At 43.5% G+C, this 19959-nt stretch overlaps 1 protein-coding gene across 1 annotated transcript in view; it reads right to left on the bottom strand.

Moving 5' to 3' along the window:
* Window positions 1-1645: 1645 nt before the first annotated feature.
* The window catches only part of LOC126184427 (uncharacterized), a 433983-nt gene continuing 415669 nt past the window's right edge, over window positions 1646-19959 (bottom strand). Inside the window, exons 6-7 of the mRNA XM_049926817.1 lie at window positions 1775-1891; window positions 1646-1668 (exon numbers count right to left, since the gene is read on the bottom strand). Of these exons, the coding sequence (XP_049782774.1) occupies window positions 1806-1891 (86 nt within the window). The 3' untranslated portion in view covers window positions 1646-1668; window positions 1775-1805. The remainder of the gene's footprint in view (window positions 1669-1774; window positions 1892-19959) is intronic.

Here is a 19959-nt window from a genome sequence, read left to right on the forward strand (position 1 = left end):
TAAATCTCATCAACACTCGCTGCAAGTTTTTTGAGTTTAGAGAGCAACTATATTGCAGGATTATCCCTGATTTGTGATTTTAATTTGCTGAGATCAGAGTCATATGAGCATGCAAGTTGATACACCATGGCATACAGTACATGTCATTCTATGAAAGTGGTGTAAGAGGCTGTGGGATTACCTTCACAATGCACCACAGGAACTAGTGAGCAATTAAAGTCAGCACATCGAACAAAGGGACGGCATTCCTGGTGATGGGCATTCTTAAACTTGAAGAACTTTTTATCCTCAGTTTGCATTACCATGCAAACCAGTTCCTGAGTCCAGCAGTCAGTCAGGTGTGTTTCAATATACTCATGCTTAGTGAAAGAGTTCAGGCAACTGTGGCAAAAATGGCATTTATGCTTAATTTCACTTAGTGGGGCAGAAAGTAGGCAGGACATGTTTTTGATCCAGACATACTGATGCTTCTCACCATTGGTGAATAGCAGTAAATCTGTGTGTTTGGGGTGCTGATTAGCGACTGCTTAAAAGTAGAGGGGTCTGACAACTTTGTGTTTTACTTCTTTCTGCACAGTGTAGTCACTCTCGTCATCTCCTGGCTTCCATTTTTATCTTCCTACAGGACATAAATGTGAACTGAATAATTAGGGTCCAACCTCTTGAATTTTGGTAACTCCTGGATTTTGATGGGGAATGAGATACCTTTGAAGTTATGATGCCTGCAGCCATTAGTTGTTTTGTATGTATCCATAAGGTGTGTGTGATTTGAGTAATTTCAATCGCATGCCAGAAGTGACCATTTGAAACAACATTTACTCCCTTTTCAATATTCTGGACAATAAGACATGCCTGCATAGCAACAATATCTCGTGGCAAAGGGATGTAACTGGATCCCCCATTAAGCAGATGAAAGGCATGTGAGTACATATCAACATGGAGGACACAACCGAGCTACTTGCTAGGCTATCCTTCCACCTTACTGGAAGAATGGCTCAGTATGATGCTCTCAGGAACAATTCTATAGCACTCTGCAATTGACTCACCCTGTGATATCACACTATTAACCTCCCCCTTCCCCTGCTCCCTGCCCACCCAATTTTTACAATGTTTCTCTCCACATCATTTTTTTTTTTTTTTTTCACAGCACAGAACTGCCTCACACCTAATGGCAGGATGCCAGAGATCATTGACGATTTCAAGGAGATCTCCTTCCCACACTTTTCAGCAAGCATGAAGGAAGGTATGAGGCTCGTGAGAACTGGAAGTAGTAATAGAAACGCTGGCTCGTAAGCTCCTGTCCCTGAAAGTGCCAGCAACTACAGAGTAGTTCAACATGGCTGTGTGATTTACCTGGTGTTCATTAACACAGACAGTCTGTAGCACTACTGCTTCTGCTAGAGGTAGGACATTGGCATGATGACCGACTGCAATGTGACACTTCAGAGCGGGGTGACTGCAGTGTTTGGGGGTGCCAGTTTGATGGCTTGGGCTGGGATGATGGGGTCACATTCAATGTTTGTGGGTGACAGTTTGATGGTCTGAACTGTGGTGGTGGTGGTGGTGATGATGACGATGATGATGACAATACATGATTATGGTGAGCACACCATACTAGGGTCTGGCCACAGTGTTGCACATCCCCCTCCTTTTAAGTCCCCAATACTCCTGCAAAAAAGGAAGAAGAAGCAAAGTTGGTAAGTATTGTACACATACATACAATAGAAATATACATCCATCAATAATAATAATGATAATGATGTCTGATACTTACATTGTGGTTCACTGACGATAAATGATTTTAGTCACTCATGTTTGCCATATGGTATATCATGGGTATATTCTGATATTTTATGTTCCAATTTGGCATTTACATTTGTACCAGGTGCATCTAGAACAAACAAATCACATCACAAGTATTGCATCCAAGTGCAAAATTACCTGTATTAGAAGAAGAAGAAGTAATACTACTTACATAGTTGATTCTTCACAATTGGAGCAAAATCCCAGGAACTTTGGGTTGAGAACTGCAATTCCATCACATATTACAGTATCTAGATCACAACCACCTTTCAATGAATTGGCTATGAGTGAAGCCATAGTCTTATCACTGAAGAGTGGTTATGATATGCTTGGAACCAAATTATCAACACCCAATAAACAAATGCCCTCACCAGCACCATCACCACTACCACAGTCAAATAGACGCTTCATACTAATATAGCAGTCAATGCTTCGACTGAAGTGGTGCAGGAGTGGTCAATGTGTTTTATTTATGGACGACACCAGCATGCATCCACATCAACATCTACTTATATATACTACGCAAACCACCATACGGTGTGCGGTGCAGGGTACCCTGCACCACTATTGGTCATTTCTCTTCCTGTTCCACTCGCAAAGAGAACAAGGGAGAAATAAGTATGTGTATGCCTCCATACAAAGCCAAATCTCTCTAATCTTATCTTCATGATCCTTATGCAAAATGCTAGTTGATGACTGTAGTATCATTCTGCAGTCAGCTTCAAATGCTGGTTCTCTAAATTTTCTCAACAGTGCCTCCTGAAAAGGATGTCACCTTCCCTCTAGTGATTCCCATTTGAGTTCCCAAAGCATCTGCATCATACTTGCATGTTGTTTGAACCTACTGATAACAAATTTAGCAGCACATCTCCGAATTTATTCAGTGTATTCAGATCCCAAACACTTGAATAGTGCTCAACAGTGGGTTGCACTAGTGTCCTATAAGCAGTTTACTTTACAAATGAACCACATTTTCCTAAAATTCTCCCAGTAAACTGAAGTTGACCATTCACCTTCTGTACTATAATTCTTTCATGCTCATTCCATTTCATATTGGTTTGTAACGTTACGCTCAGATATTTAATCGATGTGACTGTGTCAAGCAGTACCGTACACTACTAATGCTGTACTCGAACGTTATGGTGTTTTTTCTACTCATCTGCATTAACTTAAATTTTTCTACATTTAGAGGTAGTTGCCATTGATCACACCAGCTATAAATTTTGTTTAAGGCATTTTGTATCCTCCTACAGTCACTGAACGCAGACACCTTCCCACATACCACAGCATCATATGCAAACAGCTGCAGACTGCTTCTTACTCTGTTGACCATATAATTTATGTATATAGAAAATAACACTTCCCTGTGGCACTTCTGATGATCCCATTGTCCCAGCATCAAGGACAACTTACTGGGTTCTATTACTTAAGAAGTCTTCACATAAATTGTAACCTATTCCTTATGCTAGTACCTTCGCTAACAGTCTGCTGTGTGCCACTGTGTCAAATGCTTTACAGAAATCTAGAAATATGAAATCTAGCCTTCAGCCATTGTTTGCTGGATTTCAGTGAGAAAAGGGCAATCTGAGTTTCGCACAAGCAATGGTTTCTAAAACTGTGCTGATTTGTGGACAGATGCTTCTCGCTCTCAGGAACTTTATTATATTTGAACTGAGAATATGTTCAAGGTTTCTACAGCAAACCAGTCTTATGGATATTGGTTTGTAATTTTGGGAGTCCATTCTTTTACCCTGCATATATATAGGAGAAACCCTCCCGCAATTTTTTTTCGTCGCTTGGGACTCTGCATTAGGGAAGAGATTCATAATAAATGGACTAAGGGGCCAATGCTGCTGAGTACTCTTTGTAAAACCGAATTGGGATTCAATCAGGACCTGGCGAATAATTTGTTTTCGACTGTTTCAGTTGTTTCTCTACACCAGTGATGTTTATTACTGTGTCCTTCATATGGGAGTCTGTGCGATAGTCAACATTAGGCGTGCTATGGAACCCTTTAAGGAGACAGAATGTCCTGACTTAATTTACATCACCTGCTGTGCGTACGATTGCATCACTTTTTTTTCCTTCTGCATACACCTCAGCACCGGGAACTCGGCGGGACACCACACTGGCCCTGATGTACACATCGCACGGTTTTCCAAAGATTGTGTTTCTACACGCACTGCACAACGATTCGTTGAACTTTGAGATGTGCCAGAATGCTAGTATGAGCGAGCCAGCCTCGTGGCATGCCATATGAGGGCTCGCTGGAGCTGTGCACACCTGCCACTGTGGAGTCAGGCCATCAGCTGACGCCTGATACACATCACCACAGTAGTAAGTTACGTATTTAGCTTTTCCTATATTTTCCTAGTAGTATATTTCTTAAATTTCGTGCGTGTTTTTCTGTTTCAGAGGTTTGATTTCGCGTTTGTTGCTGTAAGTGTAAATTTGGTAGTCTGTAGCGCAGTTATCATTTCTTCTGAATAGCGAGCTATACTGCTTATTAAGGCATCAGTATCCATTGGTTATACGTCAGGATGGTAGCAAGTTGCATGTTTAGTATTCTGTCTGCTTTTATAATTTGCTTCTTCAGTTATTCTTCCTAGGGAGAATTTGGCACGTTGCATGGGACACCTCAGGTGTCGCTTGTTTTGCCCATGGGCTCTGCTACTGGGGCACCTCCTACCATGGGTGTACCCAACGAGGGGCAGGGGAGGGGGGGGGCAGCTGCCTCCCCTAAAAGATATTCGAACTCGTTCGCGCATATCCGGGAGTAATTTTTTCGTCTTCGGCACGTTACTGTCGGCGGGGAAGTTTATAGAAATAATAAATTTAGCGATAAGCAGTCCGCTCTGCTATTCGCAGGCATGTTAAGTCGCCAAGGAACAGCGTATTCACTTGTAGGCAGTAAGGGATCATGACTATGTGAAGTCATTTCCTTGAAAATGTACCTGTGGACGTCCAATTGCAGAATGTGCACCAAAGAGTGATCGATGAAAACAGGCAAATACTGTCATCCATTCTTTCTTGTATAGTGTTTTGCGGCACACATGATATGCCTCTTAGAGGAAAACAGACAGATGAAGGTGTTTTATTAGATTTATTGAAATTAAGAATCGATTCTGGCAACGCCAAGTTAAGGAGTCATCTGGAAAAATGTCGCCGCAATGCTGTACACATCGCCAAAAATACAAAATGAATTCATAAATTTGTGTGGCGATGTTATTAAGGAGAATATAATCACTGACATTAAAAAAGCGACGTTTTATGCAGTCTTGGCTGATGAAACAGCTGACATAGCTGGGAAGGAACAGCTATCAATTGGCGTGCGGTTCTACGACGAAAGAAAAGTGAAAATCCCGGAAGAATTTGTAGGTTTTATAGAACTGAAGTCACAAAATGCCTCTTCAATTGCCGAAGCAATTGACAGTTTCTTGATCAGTAATAATCTTCCAGCAGAAGACTGTGTAGGATTTGGCTTCGATGGCTGTTCTACAGTGGCAGGTAGAGAGAGTGGTGTACAAGCCATTTTAATAAAGAAATATTATCGAGCATCATACGTTCATTGCTCAAGCCACAAACTCAACCTTGTGGTGAACGATGCAAACGCAGTGCTGGAAATTAGGAATACTGTTACCACTGTGAAAGACACTATAAACTTTTTTTAGAGAATCGAGTACTCGTTGGAAATACGCTCTCAATTTAACAAGAATGTGTGAGATCAAATGGTCTGAAAAATATAAATCCATCAGACTATTTTCTCAAAATTTGCCAGAGGTTGTGAGAGCTCTAGAAAAATTGTCTACTGAGGGAAATTATGCAACGAGGAAATCTGCGTATCAGTTGCATTCAGCCATTACCAAACCAGTGTTCATCTTATCTTTACAAACAATAGCCAAATACTCAGCAGTTTTGGAACCAGTAGCTAATGTCCTGGAGTCTAAGTCTGTAGATTTGATCGCGGTGAGGGGACACGTCAGTGGAATCCTTGACATGCTCAGTAATGATCGAAAGGAAGCAGACAGAGTAACTAGCGAATTACTTGCAAAAGCACAAGTTATCGCAGAGGAACTGGAAATAGAAATTACTGTTCCACGTTTTGCTTGCAAGCAAAAATTCAGAAATAATCCACCATCCCAAAATGACAACGAATACTGGCGACGTTCGTTGGTAATACCATACATTGAATCATTCATGTCATTATTAAATATACGATTTTCACCAGAAAATACACCAGCTTTTGCTCTAAATAAGCTACATCCATTGAATATGACCAATTCTAGTGTAACAGACTTCCCTAAAAGTGCAGAATTGTTTAAAACATTTTATGGATTGGATGATATTGCCGGAGAACTGGAACTATGGTACAATTTGTGGAGGAAAAAGAATATAACTGAAGCTAAATTAAAGGATATGGAAGTTGTTGACCTGTTTAACGAAACCAATATTTTTTCCCTAGCGTGAAAAAGCACTAAAAGTTTTGAGCACTATTCCATGCACAACAGTGACTGTGGAACGATCCTTCAGTACACTTCGAAGACGTGGCTCAGAAGTACTATGGGAGAAGAAAGGCTCACAGGGTTGTACCTGATGAGCGTACACCGCAATTATGTAAAAGAAAACTGCGAGATGTTAGAGAAGAAAGTAATTGAGAACTTTGCGGCAAATCCTAGAAGATTATTACTGAATTAAAAAGTTGTATTTTTAAACAAGTGCATTCTTATATTTAAAATGTTTATTGAAAGCAGTTTTTCACTAGTTTACTATTTTATTTAATAAGAAATGCTGCATGTTTTCTCGGATTGTACAAGTGCATTCTTGTATTTAAAATGTTTATTAAAAGCAGTTTTTCACTGGTTTACTGTTTTATTTAATAATAAGTGCTGTATGTTGTCTCGAGTCCTCGTTTCCTGAGACTAGTATCACTGCCCCGCCCCCCTCCCCCCAGTTCAGATCCTGGGTACATCCTTGCCTCCTCCTGACGCAGTGGATCTGCCCTTACAGCAGAGTGACTGGCGGGTGGAAACGCATTTGCATCACTCGAGGCGTAGAGCCAATGTGGAGACTGGCTGTCTGGCGTCGCATATTTGCCCTGTGAATGAGCAGGTGACTGTTCCTTCAGCAGTTCCCGAGCGGGCACACATGGGTAGTGTTTTGCTGGTTACCGGAAGTTCCAATGTCAGTCACGTTATGGAGACCTCTACACGAATGAAGATTTGTGTGACGTACTCCACTCCCCTGTCGCATCTTGGGTATAAAATAGAGACTTCAGTTTCATAACAAAGGTGATTCTATCGTATTGTATGGATTTGGGGACCTAGAAACGACGGAGAGGCTGCGTCCCCGCTGCAGCCATCAATGGTTCACAACCACACAACAGGCTACAGCAGTCCACTCACCCAACTGCTGACTCACACTGAACCCAGGGTTATTGTGAGGTTCAGCCCCTAGTAGACCCCCCTGGGAATGTCTCACAACAGACGAGTGTAACCCCAATGTTTGCGTGGTAGAGTAATTATGGCGTACGCGTACGTGGAGAAAGTGTTCGCGCAACAATCGCCGACATAGTGTAACTGAGGCAGAATAGGTGGAAATAGCTCACATTCGCCTAGGCAGTTGGAAAACCGCCTTAAAAACCATCCACAGACTGGCCGGCACACCGGACCTCGACACTAAACCACCGGGCGGATTCGTGCTGGGGACCGGCACGCCTTTCCACCCAGAAAGCGGTGCGCTAGACAGCACGTCTAACCGGGCAGGCAAGGTGATTCTAAGCTAGCGTCAGGTCTTTGTAAGGCACTGAAATCCCTGTGCATACATCTGCTTGACATGTGCTCTGTTTACAGAGTTAGTGGCAGTATGACATCTAATTTCACATGTCAAACGCCGCTGCTATAAGTTTATCTGTTCCCTTGTAAGAGGTATTCTCCGTTACTAACAATCATTTTCTAAAGGACTGATGCGGGCAAAGTATAATTTACGAACCGTGATCGGATGTGAACATTGGACGCTATACATCTCTGTAAAGCTATGTTGTGCATGTATGACACAGAATCGATGTTTTAAGAAAGTAGGTTTTCTCATTTTACAGTTTGTTACCATAGTTTATCGTAGAGAACCTGCAAGAAGGATATATGTCATGCGCTGGAAATAGAGGGTGTTACAAAAAGGTACGGCCAAACTTTCAGGAAACATTCCTCACACACAAAGAAAGAAAATATGTTATGTGGACATGTGTCCGGAAACGCTTACTTTCCATGTTAGAGCCAATTTTATTACTTCTCTTCAAATCACATTAATCATGGAATGGAAACACATAGCAACAGAACGTACCAGCGTGACTTCAAACACTTTGTTACAGGAAATGTTCAAAATATCCTCCGTTAGCGAGGATACATGCATCCACCCTCCGTCGCATGGAATCCCTGATGCGCTGATTCAGCCCTGGAGAATGGCGTATTGTATCACAGCCGTCCACAATACGAGCACGAAGAGTCTCTACATTTGGTACCGGGGTTGCGTACACAAGAGCTTTCAAATGCCCCCATAAATGAAAGTCAAGAGGGTTGAGGTCAGGAGAGCGTGTAGGCCATGGAATTGGTCCGCCTCTGCCAATCCATCGGTCACCGAATCTGTTGTTGAGAAGCGTACGAACACTTCGACTAAAATGTGCAGGAGCTCCATCGTGCATGAACCACATGTTGTGTCGTACCTGTAAAGGCACATGTTCTAGCAGCGCAGGTAGAGTATCCCGTATGAAATCATGATAACGTGCTCCATTGAGCGTAGGTGGAAGAACATGGGGCCCAATCAAGACATCACCAACAATGCCTGCCCAAATGTTCACAGTAAATCTGTGTTGATGACGTGATTGCACAATTGCGTGCGGTTTCTCGTCAGGCCACACATGTTGATTGTGAAAATTTACAATTTGATCACGTTGGAATGAAGCCTCATCCGTAAAGAGAACATTTGCACTGAAATGAGGATTGACACATTGTTGGATGAACCATTCGCAGAAGTGTACCCGTGGAGACCAATCAGCTGCTGATAGTGCCTGCACACGCTGTACATGGTACGGAAACAACTGGTTGTCCCGTAGCACTCTCCATACCGTGACGTGGTCAACGTTACCTTGTACAGCAGCAACTTCTCTGACGCTGACATTAGCGTTATCGTCAACTGCACGAAGAATTGTCTCGTCCATTGCAGGTGTCCTCGTCGTTCTAGGTCTTCCCCAGTCGCGAGTCATAAGCTGGAATGTTCCATGCTCCCTAAGACGCCGATCAATTGCTTCGAACGTCTTCCTGTCGGCATACGTTCGTTCTGGAAATCTGTCTCGATACAAACGTACCGTGCCACGGCTATTGCCCCGTGCTAACCCATACATCAAATGGGCATCTGCCAACTCCGCATTTGTAAACATTGCACTGACTGCAAAACCACGTTCGTGATGGACACTAACCTGTTGATGCTACGTACTGATGTGCTTGATGCTAGTAATGTAGAGCAATGAGTCGCATGTCAACACAAGCACCGAAGTCAACATTACCTTCCTTCAATTGGGCCAACTGGCGGTGAATCGAGGAAGTACAGTACATGCTGACGAAACTAAAATGAGCTCTAACATGGAAATTAAGCGTTTCCGGACACATGTCCACATAACATATTTTCTTTATTTGTGTGTGAGGAATGTTTCCTGAAAGTTTGGCCGTACGTTTTTGTAACACCCTGTATATTTCTTACATTGGAATATTAGTAGTGTTACATTCCACATGACGAATAGGTCGGAAACTCCAGCGATTTAACATTATAGCCCGTTTTAAGAGCAGAACCATGTAGCCTTAGGTTTGTGTGTGATTATGGTCCCTCTTACAAATACCTTCCTGCTATTGATCCGAAACAGTGGAACAATTGTGGTGTCACCGCCAGACACCACACTTGCTAGGTGGTAGCCTTTAAATCGGCCGTGGTCCGTTAGTATACGTCGGACCCGCGTGTCGCCACTATCAGTGATAGCAGACCGAGCGCCGCCACACGGCAGGCCTAGTCTAGAGAGACACACTAGCACTCGCCCAGTTGTACAGCCGACTTTGCTAGCGATGGTTCACTGACTACATACGCTCTCATTTGCAGGGACGACAGTTTAGCATAGCCTTCAGCTACGTCATTTGCTACGACCTAGAAAGTCGCCATATTCAGTTACTATGTCTTCTGAAAAGATACTTTGTGAATCATGTACCGTCAAGAGCGACGTTCATAATTAATGGATTAAAGTTAAGTATCAAACTAATTACGTCCGCTTTCTGAATTCTCATTCCTTGTCATGTTCCAGACCTCGCGTCGGTATAGTTCTTCCCTCCTCACGCCAGCCTGCGTGAGCTTAAACGCGTGCATTTCGGCCTCCAGTTGTAACACGGTGTTGGCTCTTCTGCCAACACGACAACAATACTTTAGAATTGATAGTGTAGTTGATTTACAAAATGGTTCAAATGGCTCTGAGCACTATGGGACTTAACTTCTGATATCATTATTCCCGTAGAACTTAGAACTACTTAAACCTAAGGAAATCACACACATCCATGCCCGAGGCTGGATTCGAACCTGCGACCGTAGCGATCGCCCGGTTCCAGACTGTAGCGCCTATAACCGCTCGGCCATCCCGGCCGGCAATTGATTTACATAAAATGCTTCTTCTTAACTGTCTGCTATTACATTACAACACTTTCAAATGTATTGCTGTACACCGATAAAGGGCGCTAACCTCCTCAAGATGGGCGCATGTGGAGAAGTCTGTGCACTTGGATGGTTGCAGCAAGCTCCATTCATTCATGAGATACGGAATGTAGCGGTCTGCTTCTGGTCAGTTGCAGATTAAATCGGTAATGGCGCTGCAGGAAGGGTTGGTCAAAGACAGTGCGAGAGCATCTTTCGACCTCTAACTATACCCTAAGAGTGTGAGAATGTGGTGTGACTCCCGTTCGCATGGAGAAACAAATTATGCACTATGCTCGAGGTGCTAGAAATATGTAGATCGCTGTCTGGTATACTTTGATATTGTATATGTTCGAGAATTAACAATGAATGGACGTACTGGACAGTCATCTATGTACATTCGTGATGGTACTAGGAGGAGCGGTTTAGCGATGATACTGAAACTGGGAAGGATGCTGTCGCGTCATTGGTCAGTGTTGAAATTACTGTAAAATTCCAAAAAATGTTCGCACTATCAACTGTGATGCTTATTATTACAGTACATCGACGTTGTGCTTTCCATCCCATCCATTCACTGGTACGCTGTTGATTACCACATAATGAATGGCTGACATCACTTGTTTGACATGGAGAAAGAGACTTGGTGGAGGGGTAACACCTTCTGGGGATGGCTAGCGCCGAAACAGTTATCGCGTACATGACTGCAATATGAGGAATCAGCTGAAACGGAACACTGGGACATCAGCTATTCTGTCACTGTGACAGATGAGTTTAAGTGTAGAGGCCATCAATTACTTTTGAACAGCAGTTTGGAAATGCTCCACAAAACCGCAAAACTCTTACAGTTTCTTTATGTTGTAACTGTCTTTTATTTAAAATCATCCAGTGTGTGTGTGTGTGTGTGTGTGTGTGTGTGTGTGTGTGTGTGTGTGCGTGCGTGCGTGCGTGTTATGGGTGTTATGGTAGCGGGCAGCAACAACATGATTTACACTGTGCGATGTCTAGTTTTCTGTGAGAGGCAATGGATCAGTATGTATTAATGTCACTTTAGAACCTGACACAAAACAAAATGTATGGCAGTGTACAAAGCGTGTTACAGCAGAAAGAAAAATGACGACACAGGGAGCATCTCTTGTGACTGATAGTATAGTCTGTGGGATACGGTCATCCTCCTACAGTACAGGCGATGAAACTTTACACTGGTCTGTGCAATGGATCAATACCTGTATATTTAATAGGATCGCCACATGTGCTCGTTGCCGGCATGCAGACGGTATTTGTTTTTGATATATTGGAAGAGGGAGAGGCGGCAAAAATCTTATCGACTTCTCTATTGGATAAAGTTAGCAGGGCTTTTATAGTTCTTAATTTTTCTCTGTTGGGTGGTACAGCATAATGAGGATAGAATGAAGGCGTGATAGATGTGAATGGACCCTGAGGGCTGCAGATCTGCTTCAGACTGGAGTACCTGTATGATGTTGAGGCTTCCTAATGTTCCCGATAAGAAACACCACCATGACAAGTGGAATTGAAGCTGTGAGGACGAGGCGTGAGTCGTGCTTGGGTAGCTCAGATAGTAGAGCACTTGCCCACGAAAGGCAAAGGTCCCGAGTTCAAGTCTCGGTCCGGCACACAGTTTTAATCTTCCAGGAAGTTTCACCACCATGACTGTTCATACTATCTTTATACTACCTCGTGTTGCAGGAGCGGGCTTCGTTTGGCGCCAACCTTACACATTGTACATAGATGGCGGAGTTACGACAACGTGTTCCCATTTCCATTGACTGGTCAAAACATGGTCCTGTCACACTAACTCAGCTTGGCCTGTTTCTACACAAAATGCAGGATGTGGTAGATATAGCTTTCTCCGACTTCTACTCAGTTATGACTTAAATTGGAACAATCACATGCGCAAAGGTGCAGGAATGGTAGCACAGAGTCTGAGGAGCAGTTGCAAGATGCATAGGGACTACCTAAAACCACGTTGGTATTTTATGGTATTTTACTGTAGCAGATAGTCGAAAAATGTGACTCGTTTCGAGATATGAGAGTGACAAAAATATGATCCACTAGTAGCTGTAATCATTAAAAGACTTCTCCATAGGATCCAACACAGGTATGTAGTTGAATGGAAAGACTTGATTCCAAATCGCAGACAGCATTTCTACCGGAAAGCGTAGCACTAGCGATCTGAAAAGCCTGTGTACATATCTTACGACCCCAATCAGCACACCATCTGCTGTTTGTGATCATTTTCAGTCAACCATCGCCTATAACTCAGTGGCTATATCGTAGATCCTCTGACATGACATTGATATAGAATGTGTTACAAATACTGGAGGAATATCTAGCGGTGGCATGAGAACTGCAAATACCGACTTCATACTGCGTCCCTTAGCCGAATCACTTTCTAAATTTGGTCATTTTATTACGAGTTTACATTGTCGGCGACGTGTAACTGCACTTTCGGTCTGTTAATATAACACTTCGGCGATCACCGTCTATATTCAGTGTCGCGGTATTTGTGTGGAAAAACCACTACATTCGGAGGTAATGCCATTCCACGATTTATAAGGCTTGTATAGTTTTTAACATGGATATCGTTAGCGATACTTGTGAGCACCTGTAGAACCAAGACCGCCTGTGACAGTAACATAGTCGTTGCGATCGTGTTTCTAACATCTGACGACTTGTAAGACGATTACGTCTCTGTTTCTAAGACACTGTAGTACCACTTGTGAGACATGTCCACCCATCTCTGATTTTCGTTAAGTATTTTTTCATATCGCCAGCAATCAGTTACTGGGGAAGTGTTATTCTTACAAGGGAACCTCCCCATCGCACCCCCCTCAGATTTAGTTATAAGTTGGCACAGTGGATAGGCCTTGAAAAACTGAACATAGATCAATCGAGAAAACAGGAAGAAGTTGTGTGCAACTATGAAAAAATAAGCAAAATATACAAACTGAGTAGTCCATGAGCAACATAGGCAACATCAAGGACAGTGTGAGCTGAGGAGCACCTTGGTCCCGTGGTTAGCGTGAGCAGCTGCGGAACGTCAGGCCCTTGGTTCAAGTCTTCCCTCGACTGAAAATTTTACTTTCTTTATTTTCGCAAAGTTATGATCTGTCCGTTCGTTCATTGACGTCACTGTTACTGTAATAAGTTTAGTGTATGTGTTTTGCGACCGCACCGCAAAACCGTGCGATTAGTAGACGAAAGGACGTGCCTCTCCAATGGGAACCGAAAACATTTGATCGCAAGGTCATAGGTCAACCAATTCCTCCACAGGAAAACACGTCTGATATATTCTATACGACACTGGTGACGGCATGTGCGTCACATGACAGGAATATGTTGTCGACCCACCTAACTTGTACACTTAGCGAATGGGTAAAAAGATTCTTCTACCTTGCCCGATTTAGGTTTTCTTGTGGATGTGATAATCACTCCCAAAAAAGTGATGAAAACATAAGAGTTTGTGACATAAACTGAAAATAAAAAATTAAACTTTTCACACGAGGGAAGACCTGAACCTAGGACCTCTCATTCCGTAGCTGCTCTCGCTAACCACGGGACCACGGCGCTCCCTCCCTACCACTCTCCTTGATGTTGCCTATTTTCGCATGGACTACTCAGTTTGTATATCTTACTAATTTTTTTCATAGTTCCACACAACTTCTTCCTGTTTTCTCGATTGATCTGTGTTCAGTTTTTCAAGGCCTATCCACTGTGCCAACTTATAATTAAATCTGAGGGGGGTGCGATGGGGAGGTTCCCTTGTTAGTAGTATGATGAATGATAGATTCGCATCGAGCATCAAGCTTATAAAGTATGTGAGTGTGTTTTCCGACATGTGCAAAGAAAATGATTATGTCCTGTTGTAGGGGAAGGTGTGGATTTGACTTGGAATACTTTCATAGCCGCTAAGGGAATGAAAAAAAAATTTTTTTTTACTCGGGAAAGTATGTCAGGTCATAAGAATGGTACAGATATCTCTATTTCCAGAGCCACAGATATCGGCAGGGGGTATTTCCGATACTTCGATCATTGTCGAATGTCGTCCAGTTGAGATCACAATTGTAATATTTAATTGTAAGTATAGCGATCAAATACATATGTGACCGGTTTCCTAGGATGATTCGCCGGCCGGAGTGGCCGAGCGGTTCTAGGCCCTACAGTCTGGAACCGAGCGACCGCTAAGTCCTAGGGGACTGATGACCTCAGAAGTTAAGTCCCATAGTGCTCAGAGCCATCTGAACCATCTAGGATGATTGTCTGGGGGCGCAGAGCGCGCAGTGGCGGTGGCCTGTGGCAGGAATGATTCGCGTTTCCGACTAACGGCAGGAGCTGTCCGAATGGAAGGCCTTTTGGGATACAGGAATGCACCCCACCTAACCATGTCGTCCTCTAGGCAACTGAATAGCGAACTAATACTCAGTATGTGCTGGCCACCCTTCGTGATCACGTGTGTTCTCCATGGAAATATGAGAAGATTCAATATGGATGTGTGTTTGCACTGGACTATTATTCCCTCCCACGTAAATTATCCAGTTGACTGCATCTGCACATTTTCCGACTCGATTGTGGCGTGTCTGGTGTGCATCTAGCAGGTGAAAGACAGGTGGAAGACACGTTTTCTGGTCCTCTAGTTATGAGAAACACCTTAGTTGACTTTGTAAATTGTAAGGATGATTTGTAATCTGTTGTATCAACGACATAGGTATTTGCGAGTGGAAATATCAGTTTTCTCTATTTTTTTCGAGTTTTCACGTAAAGGTCTTTGCAGGCAAGGCAAGTTTCTAGTTACTCACTGGTTTACAGAACGCCCCACCTCACTAAAGTTTCGGGTTTCTAGAGAAAAAATTTCCAGTCTATATCTTCGGAATTATAGTGTGCAAGCGATCGGTAGCCTACTACTAAGTGCATGCATGGTATCGAGAAGTATCGCAAAAATGGTATGATATTCTGGCAACCCATGTGAAAATACATATGTACTTGTAATCTCAGAGTCTGGAGATGGGTGTAGAAAGCAAGCAAGCAAGCAGGTCAGGGCCAGAAAGAGTAACGCCTTTGTGCCGAAGGGAACTGACCCAGCCTTTGTACGACAGTTTGGAGAGTGACTTTGGTCTGCTGAGGGCGCTCTGGTCACGTGTTGGGCCAGTGTGTGTGAAGGGGCGAATGACTTGTGACCAGCGGCTGTGGTGGATGACCGCCCAACCTCACGGGAAATATCTAGTGCTGCGAGGAGTACATACGGTGCAGGTGCTTATGCTGTCTGTCTTTGTGATATATGTACGAGTGTATGGTGGTCGATAGCTATATGCAGGATCGAGAAGTGATGATTTTGTATAGTGCAGGTTACGAATTGTGTGTTTACTACATCGATATGGTACATGGAGATCGGTTTCACGATGAAATATTCAAGCTTTCGTCAGTGGCAGGGCAATGTAACTGAGGAAGTGTCTTTCTGTATTTGACGATCTGTAGACCATTTTTGCAGTGTTTAACTATCAGTAGAATATGGCGATCTGTACAAAATAGTTTTGCTGCTGAAAGTCTTGTCTGCACAGAAAAATGGCAGACAGTGCTCCCACACAGTCACTAGCAGCAGTTTGGCACGTAAATTCAGAAAGAGCCAATCAGAATGCTCCATTCATTCACAAGACATCCCTTGTGCTGAGACATAGGAGCCTCTACAGACTGGTTTGAACAAGGTGGAGGCAAGGTATCTATGGAAAGTTCTGAGAGTTAGGTGATGTATTCGTTGTTCAAGTGTTCAAAGACAAGTTGAAGCAGACCATCCATCTCTGGCATGATTCTGTCCCTCATCCGCCATTGTGGCATTAGGACATCTCCAGACCAGTAGCTGTAGGACACCGAAAATTCCAGCCGTGCTATGCAAACATCTCACATCTGTGCATCAGCCACACTGGACAGGTAAACCTGTGCGCATGGCCCGACGTGTCTCGCATGTGGGACGGGCTGTCCCATTAGAATCGCTAGGAAGATTGCATCCTGTGTCATTCTGGGAAGCATTGCAACAGATTTCTATAGCGTGTTCAGAGGGAGGCTTGGTTGTTATTCACATAGACATGTGACGTCAGTGTACCACTTACAACCTTTTACCTGCACTTGCGATGGTGGGGTGCTAGGCAAACATCTCTCGCTTGGCAAGTAGGCCTGCACAAGTACAAGAGCTATACATCAGCAAAGGTGGATACGTGCATCCCCAGACGCGTCTTGAATGTGGGAGCGCCTTGAAAGTGCCGCCTTGGGGGATCTGTAGCCGATAGTTCGCTGATATGTTGTGGTCGAGTTTCTTACGATGGTCTGCAGGCTGTGCATTGCATTATTAGGGCAGTTTGCAATTAGCAAGCGTGTTTGTAGAGCATTATACATGCATTATTTTGACAATTTATGAGTTGTTTGCGTATCTGTACATCAGTGTACTGCATTATTTCGATAATTTACGAGTAGTCTGTAGGTCTGTAGGCTATTTATTGTGACCCAAGCACGCCAGGACGAGTGCTGTGTATCAGCATAATTAACAACGTGAAGTCATTCCCTAAATAACATGTTCCAACTTCCCACTGAAAATAAATAAAGTACACTCCTTCCTCTCTCCAGCAGCTGGACACAGACTGAGTCCTTTTCCCGCCATTTTTTCCCAGATCGCCATGGGACGACAGAGCCCTCTTGTGGCAGTACTGTGTTCTAGGTCAGTTGGACTCTGGAACTCATGGTGAACACACTGAATGGAGCTACTGCCTACGACAACTCAAATTGTTTAAATAAACACTGCATTCAAAATAAAGACTTAAGTCGAGATTTAAAACTTTCCAAGCGTACATATTGTTCCACAAAATTTCAGGTGAACTGCCGGATGTTTGCAACTTCCTGCCACAATATTTTGGCGCAGAGTCTTCTGGGCATCTTCAGGTGATACTGGCGAAAACTCCTTGTGCTGTGGTATTTAAGGCCCCTCTGGCACACGCGTGGTGGATTCACTTGGTGCTGCATGTGCGCTACTCAATTCTGCTGCGCTGCTCACCCTCCATGGTGAAAACTCGTCGCATCGATATCAATTAGATTGTCTTCCCACGGTTCCATCACAGAACTACGCCAGCTACAGAGGACACAAAGTTTTTCGATGATTGGATTCCACGCCGAATTCAACTGGAAACCGCCGTCACGATTAATAAGAGACTCATTGTCAGACAGCCATATTAATCGTGACGGCGGTTTCCGATTGAATTCGGCATGGAATCCAATCCTCGAAAAACTTCATGTCCGTAGTCGGCGTAGTTCTGAGATGTAACCACGGGAAGGCAATCGAATTGATATCGATGCGGCGAGTTTTCAGCACGGAGGGTGCGCGACGCAGCAGAATTGAACGCACTCAAGTAGCGCACATGCAGCACCAAGTGAATCCACCACACGTGTGCCGGAGGGGCCTTAAATACCACAGCTCAGGGAGTTTTCGCCAGTATCACCTGAAGATGGCCAGAAGACTCTGCGCCGAATTATTGTGGCAGGAAGTTGCAAGCATCCGGCAGTTCGCCTGAAATTTTGTGGAAGAAAGACCTACGTCCATCCTACTCAGAAGCCCAGTACAGGCTGAGTCCTTTTCCCATCAATTACAAGGAAGAGGTGGTGGTCAGATGACTTAGGTTAGTGGATGTAGCCCAAGTGACCTATTTTCCCTCCCAAATTTTCCCGCCATTTTCTTAGGTTAGTGGAGATAGCCCAAGTGGCCTTTCCCACCAAAATTTGAACTTCCCGCCAGAACGTCATTGCGACCTTGTCACTTCTATCGCCGCCATCGTGGATCCGCCATCTTGAATAACTTTGGAAACAATGCAACATGAGGTGGTTGGGAGGTTGTCCTAGTTGTACTGCGTACTGTTCAAGTGTTTGGGATCTGCGCCAGGTCAGATCAAATGAATAAATTGTAGAAATTCGGAGGCAGGCTGGTAGATGAATAGGTTGAAGATATTTGGAGGCAGACTTGTAGATGAATACATTGAAGAAATTCGGAGGCAGACTGGTAGGTCAGTTATGAGTATATTCAAACAAAACACATATTGCAGAGATGCTTTTGGAACTCCAGTGGGAACCCCTTGAGGAAAGGCGACTTTCTTTTCAGGGATCTCCAGTGAGAAAATGTAGAGAACTGGCATTTGTAGCTGACTGCAGAATGATTTTACTGCTGCCAACATGTATTTCGCGTAAGGACCATGAAGATAATATATATTAGGGCTCATATGGAGACATACAGATAGTCGTTTTTCCCTCGCTCTGTTTGTGAGTGGAACAGGAAAGTAAATGACTAGAAAGGCCGGCATGAAAATAGAGTCCTCAAGGTCACAGCCGCTGCCTGCCGCCAACAGGGGCTGCGGGCTGTGATTCGGGTTTAAGAGACACCATAGTGGAATTTGTGATGATGCACCTTGCTGAAACGAGCGACAGTGAATCTGAAGACACGGAGCCAGAAGTGACTTCAGTTTAGGTAAGTGCCGTCTATGTAAAAAGCTGACTTGATTTAAATGTTTGTCTGTCCATTTCAATTATAGAGGACATACTGCGAATGTTTTTCCCTTACAGTAGATGTCTGATAAATTTATCACAAGTGGTAGCGATTAGTTTACTCGACAGTAACTGTCAATTAAAATAAGATTGTCAGTTCTGCATTAATTAACAACAGTTTTTCCTAAAAACCTCTATCGAATGTCTTTACATTCGCATTCGGTTTACCTGTACATTCGAAACGTAACTCCTTTTTTTCATAGAGGGATTTACTGGCTGTTTCGTAGTAAGGGTAATGTAGTTCATAAAATGACAAAACTTTGTGGAGCTTCTGTATCGACTGTATATATAAACAGTGCAGTAACATCAGAACAGTCCCAGAACCTATTCTGATTCTTCGAGAAGAGCGTAGAAATCTATGGTATTTGACGACTTTTATGCCGCGAGGGATAGCCGAGCGGTCTGAGGCGCTGCAGTCATGGACTGTGCGGCTGGTCCCGGCGGAGGTTCGAGTCCTCCCTCGGGCATGGGTGTGTGTGTTTGTCTTAGGATAATTTAGGTTAAGTAGTGTGTAAGCTTAGGGACTGATGACCTTAGCAGTTAAGTCCTATAAGATTTCCCACATTTTTGAACATTTTGACGACTTTTACAAAAAGCTAGAACGTAGAATTGATTTACTTTAGTATGACAGATGGCTAGAGAAATACAGGGTAATGTCAATGACAAAATTGATTATTCTGGTCAGTCACTTCAATGCACTGTCCTCTCTGCCTACTTGGTTTTTAATTCAGAAACTGTAATGATGGACGAAGACAGGGACATTGCCGTAGTAAGAACGAGGTTTATGTGTTCCAATCACGTATTGTGTGCTGAGAATAATAGGCTTACAGCAAATTAGATAAAACTTGG

The sequence above is a fragment of the Schistocerca cancellata genome, chromosome 4, assembly GCF_023864275.1.
Source record: "Schistocerca cancellata isolate TAMUIC-IGC-003103 chromosome 4, iqSchCanc2.1, whole genome shotgun sequence".
Classification (NCBI taxonomy): Eukaryota; Metazoa; Arthropoda; class Insecta; order Orthoptera; family Acrididae; genus Schistocerca; species Schistocerca cancellata.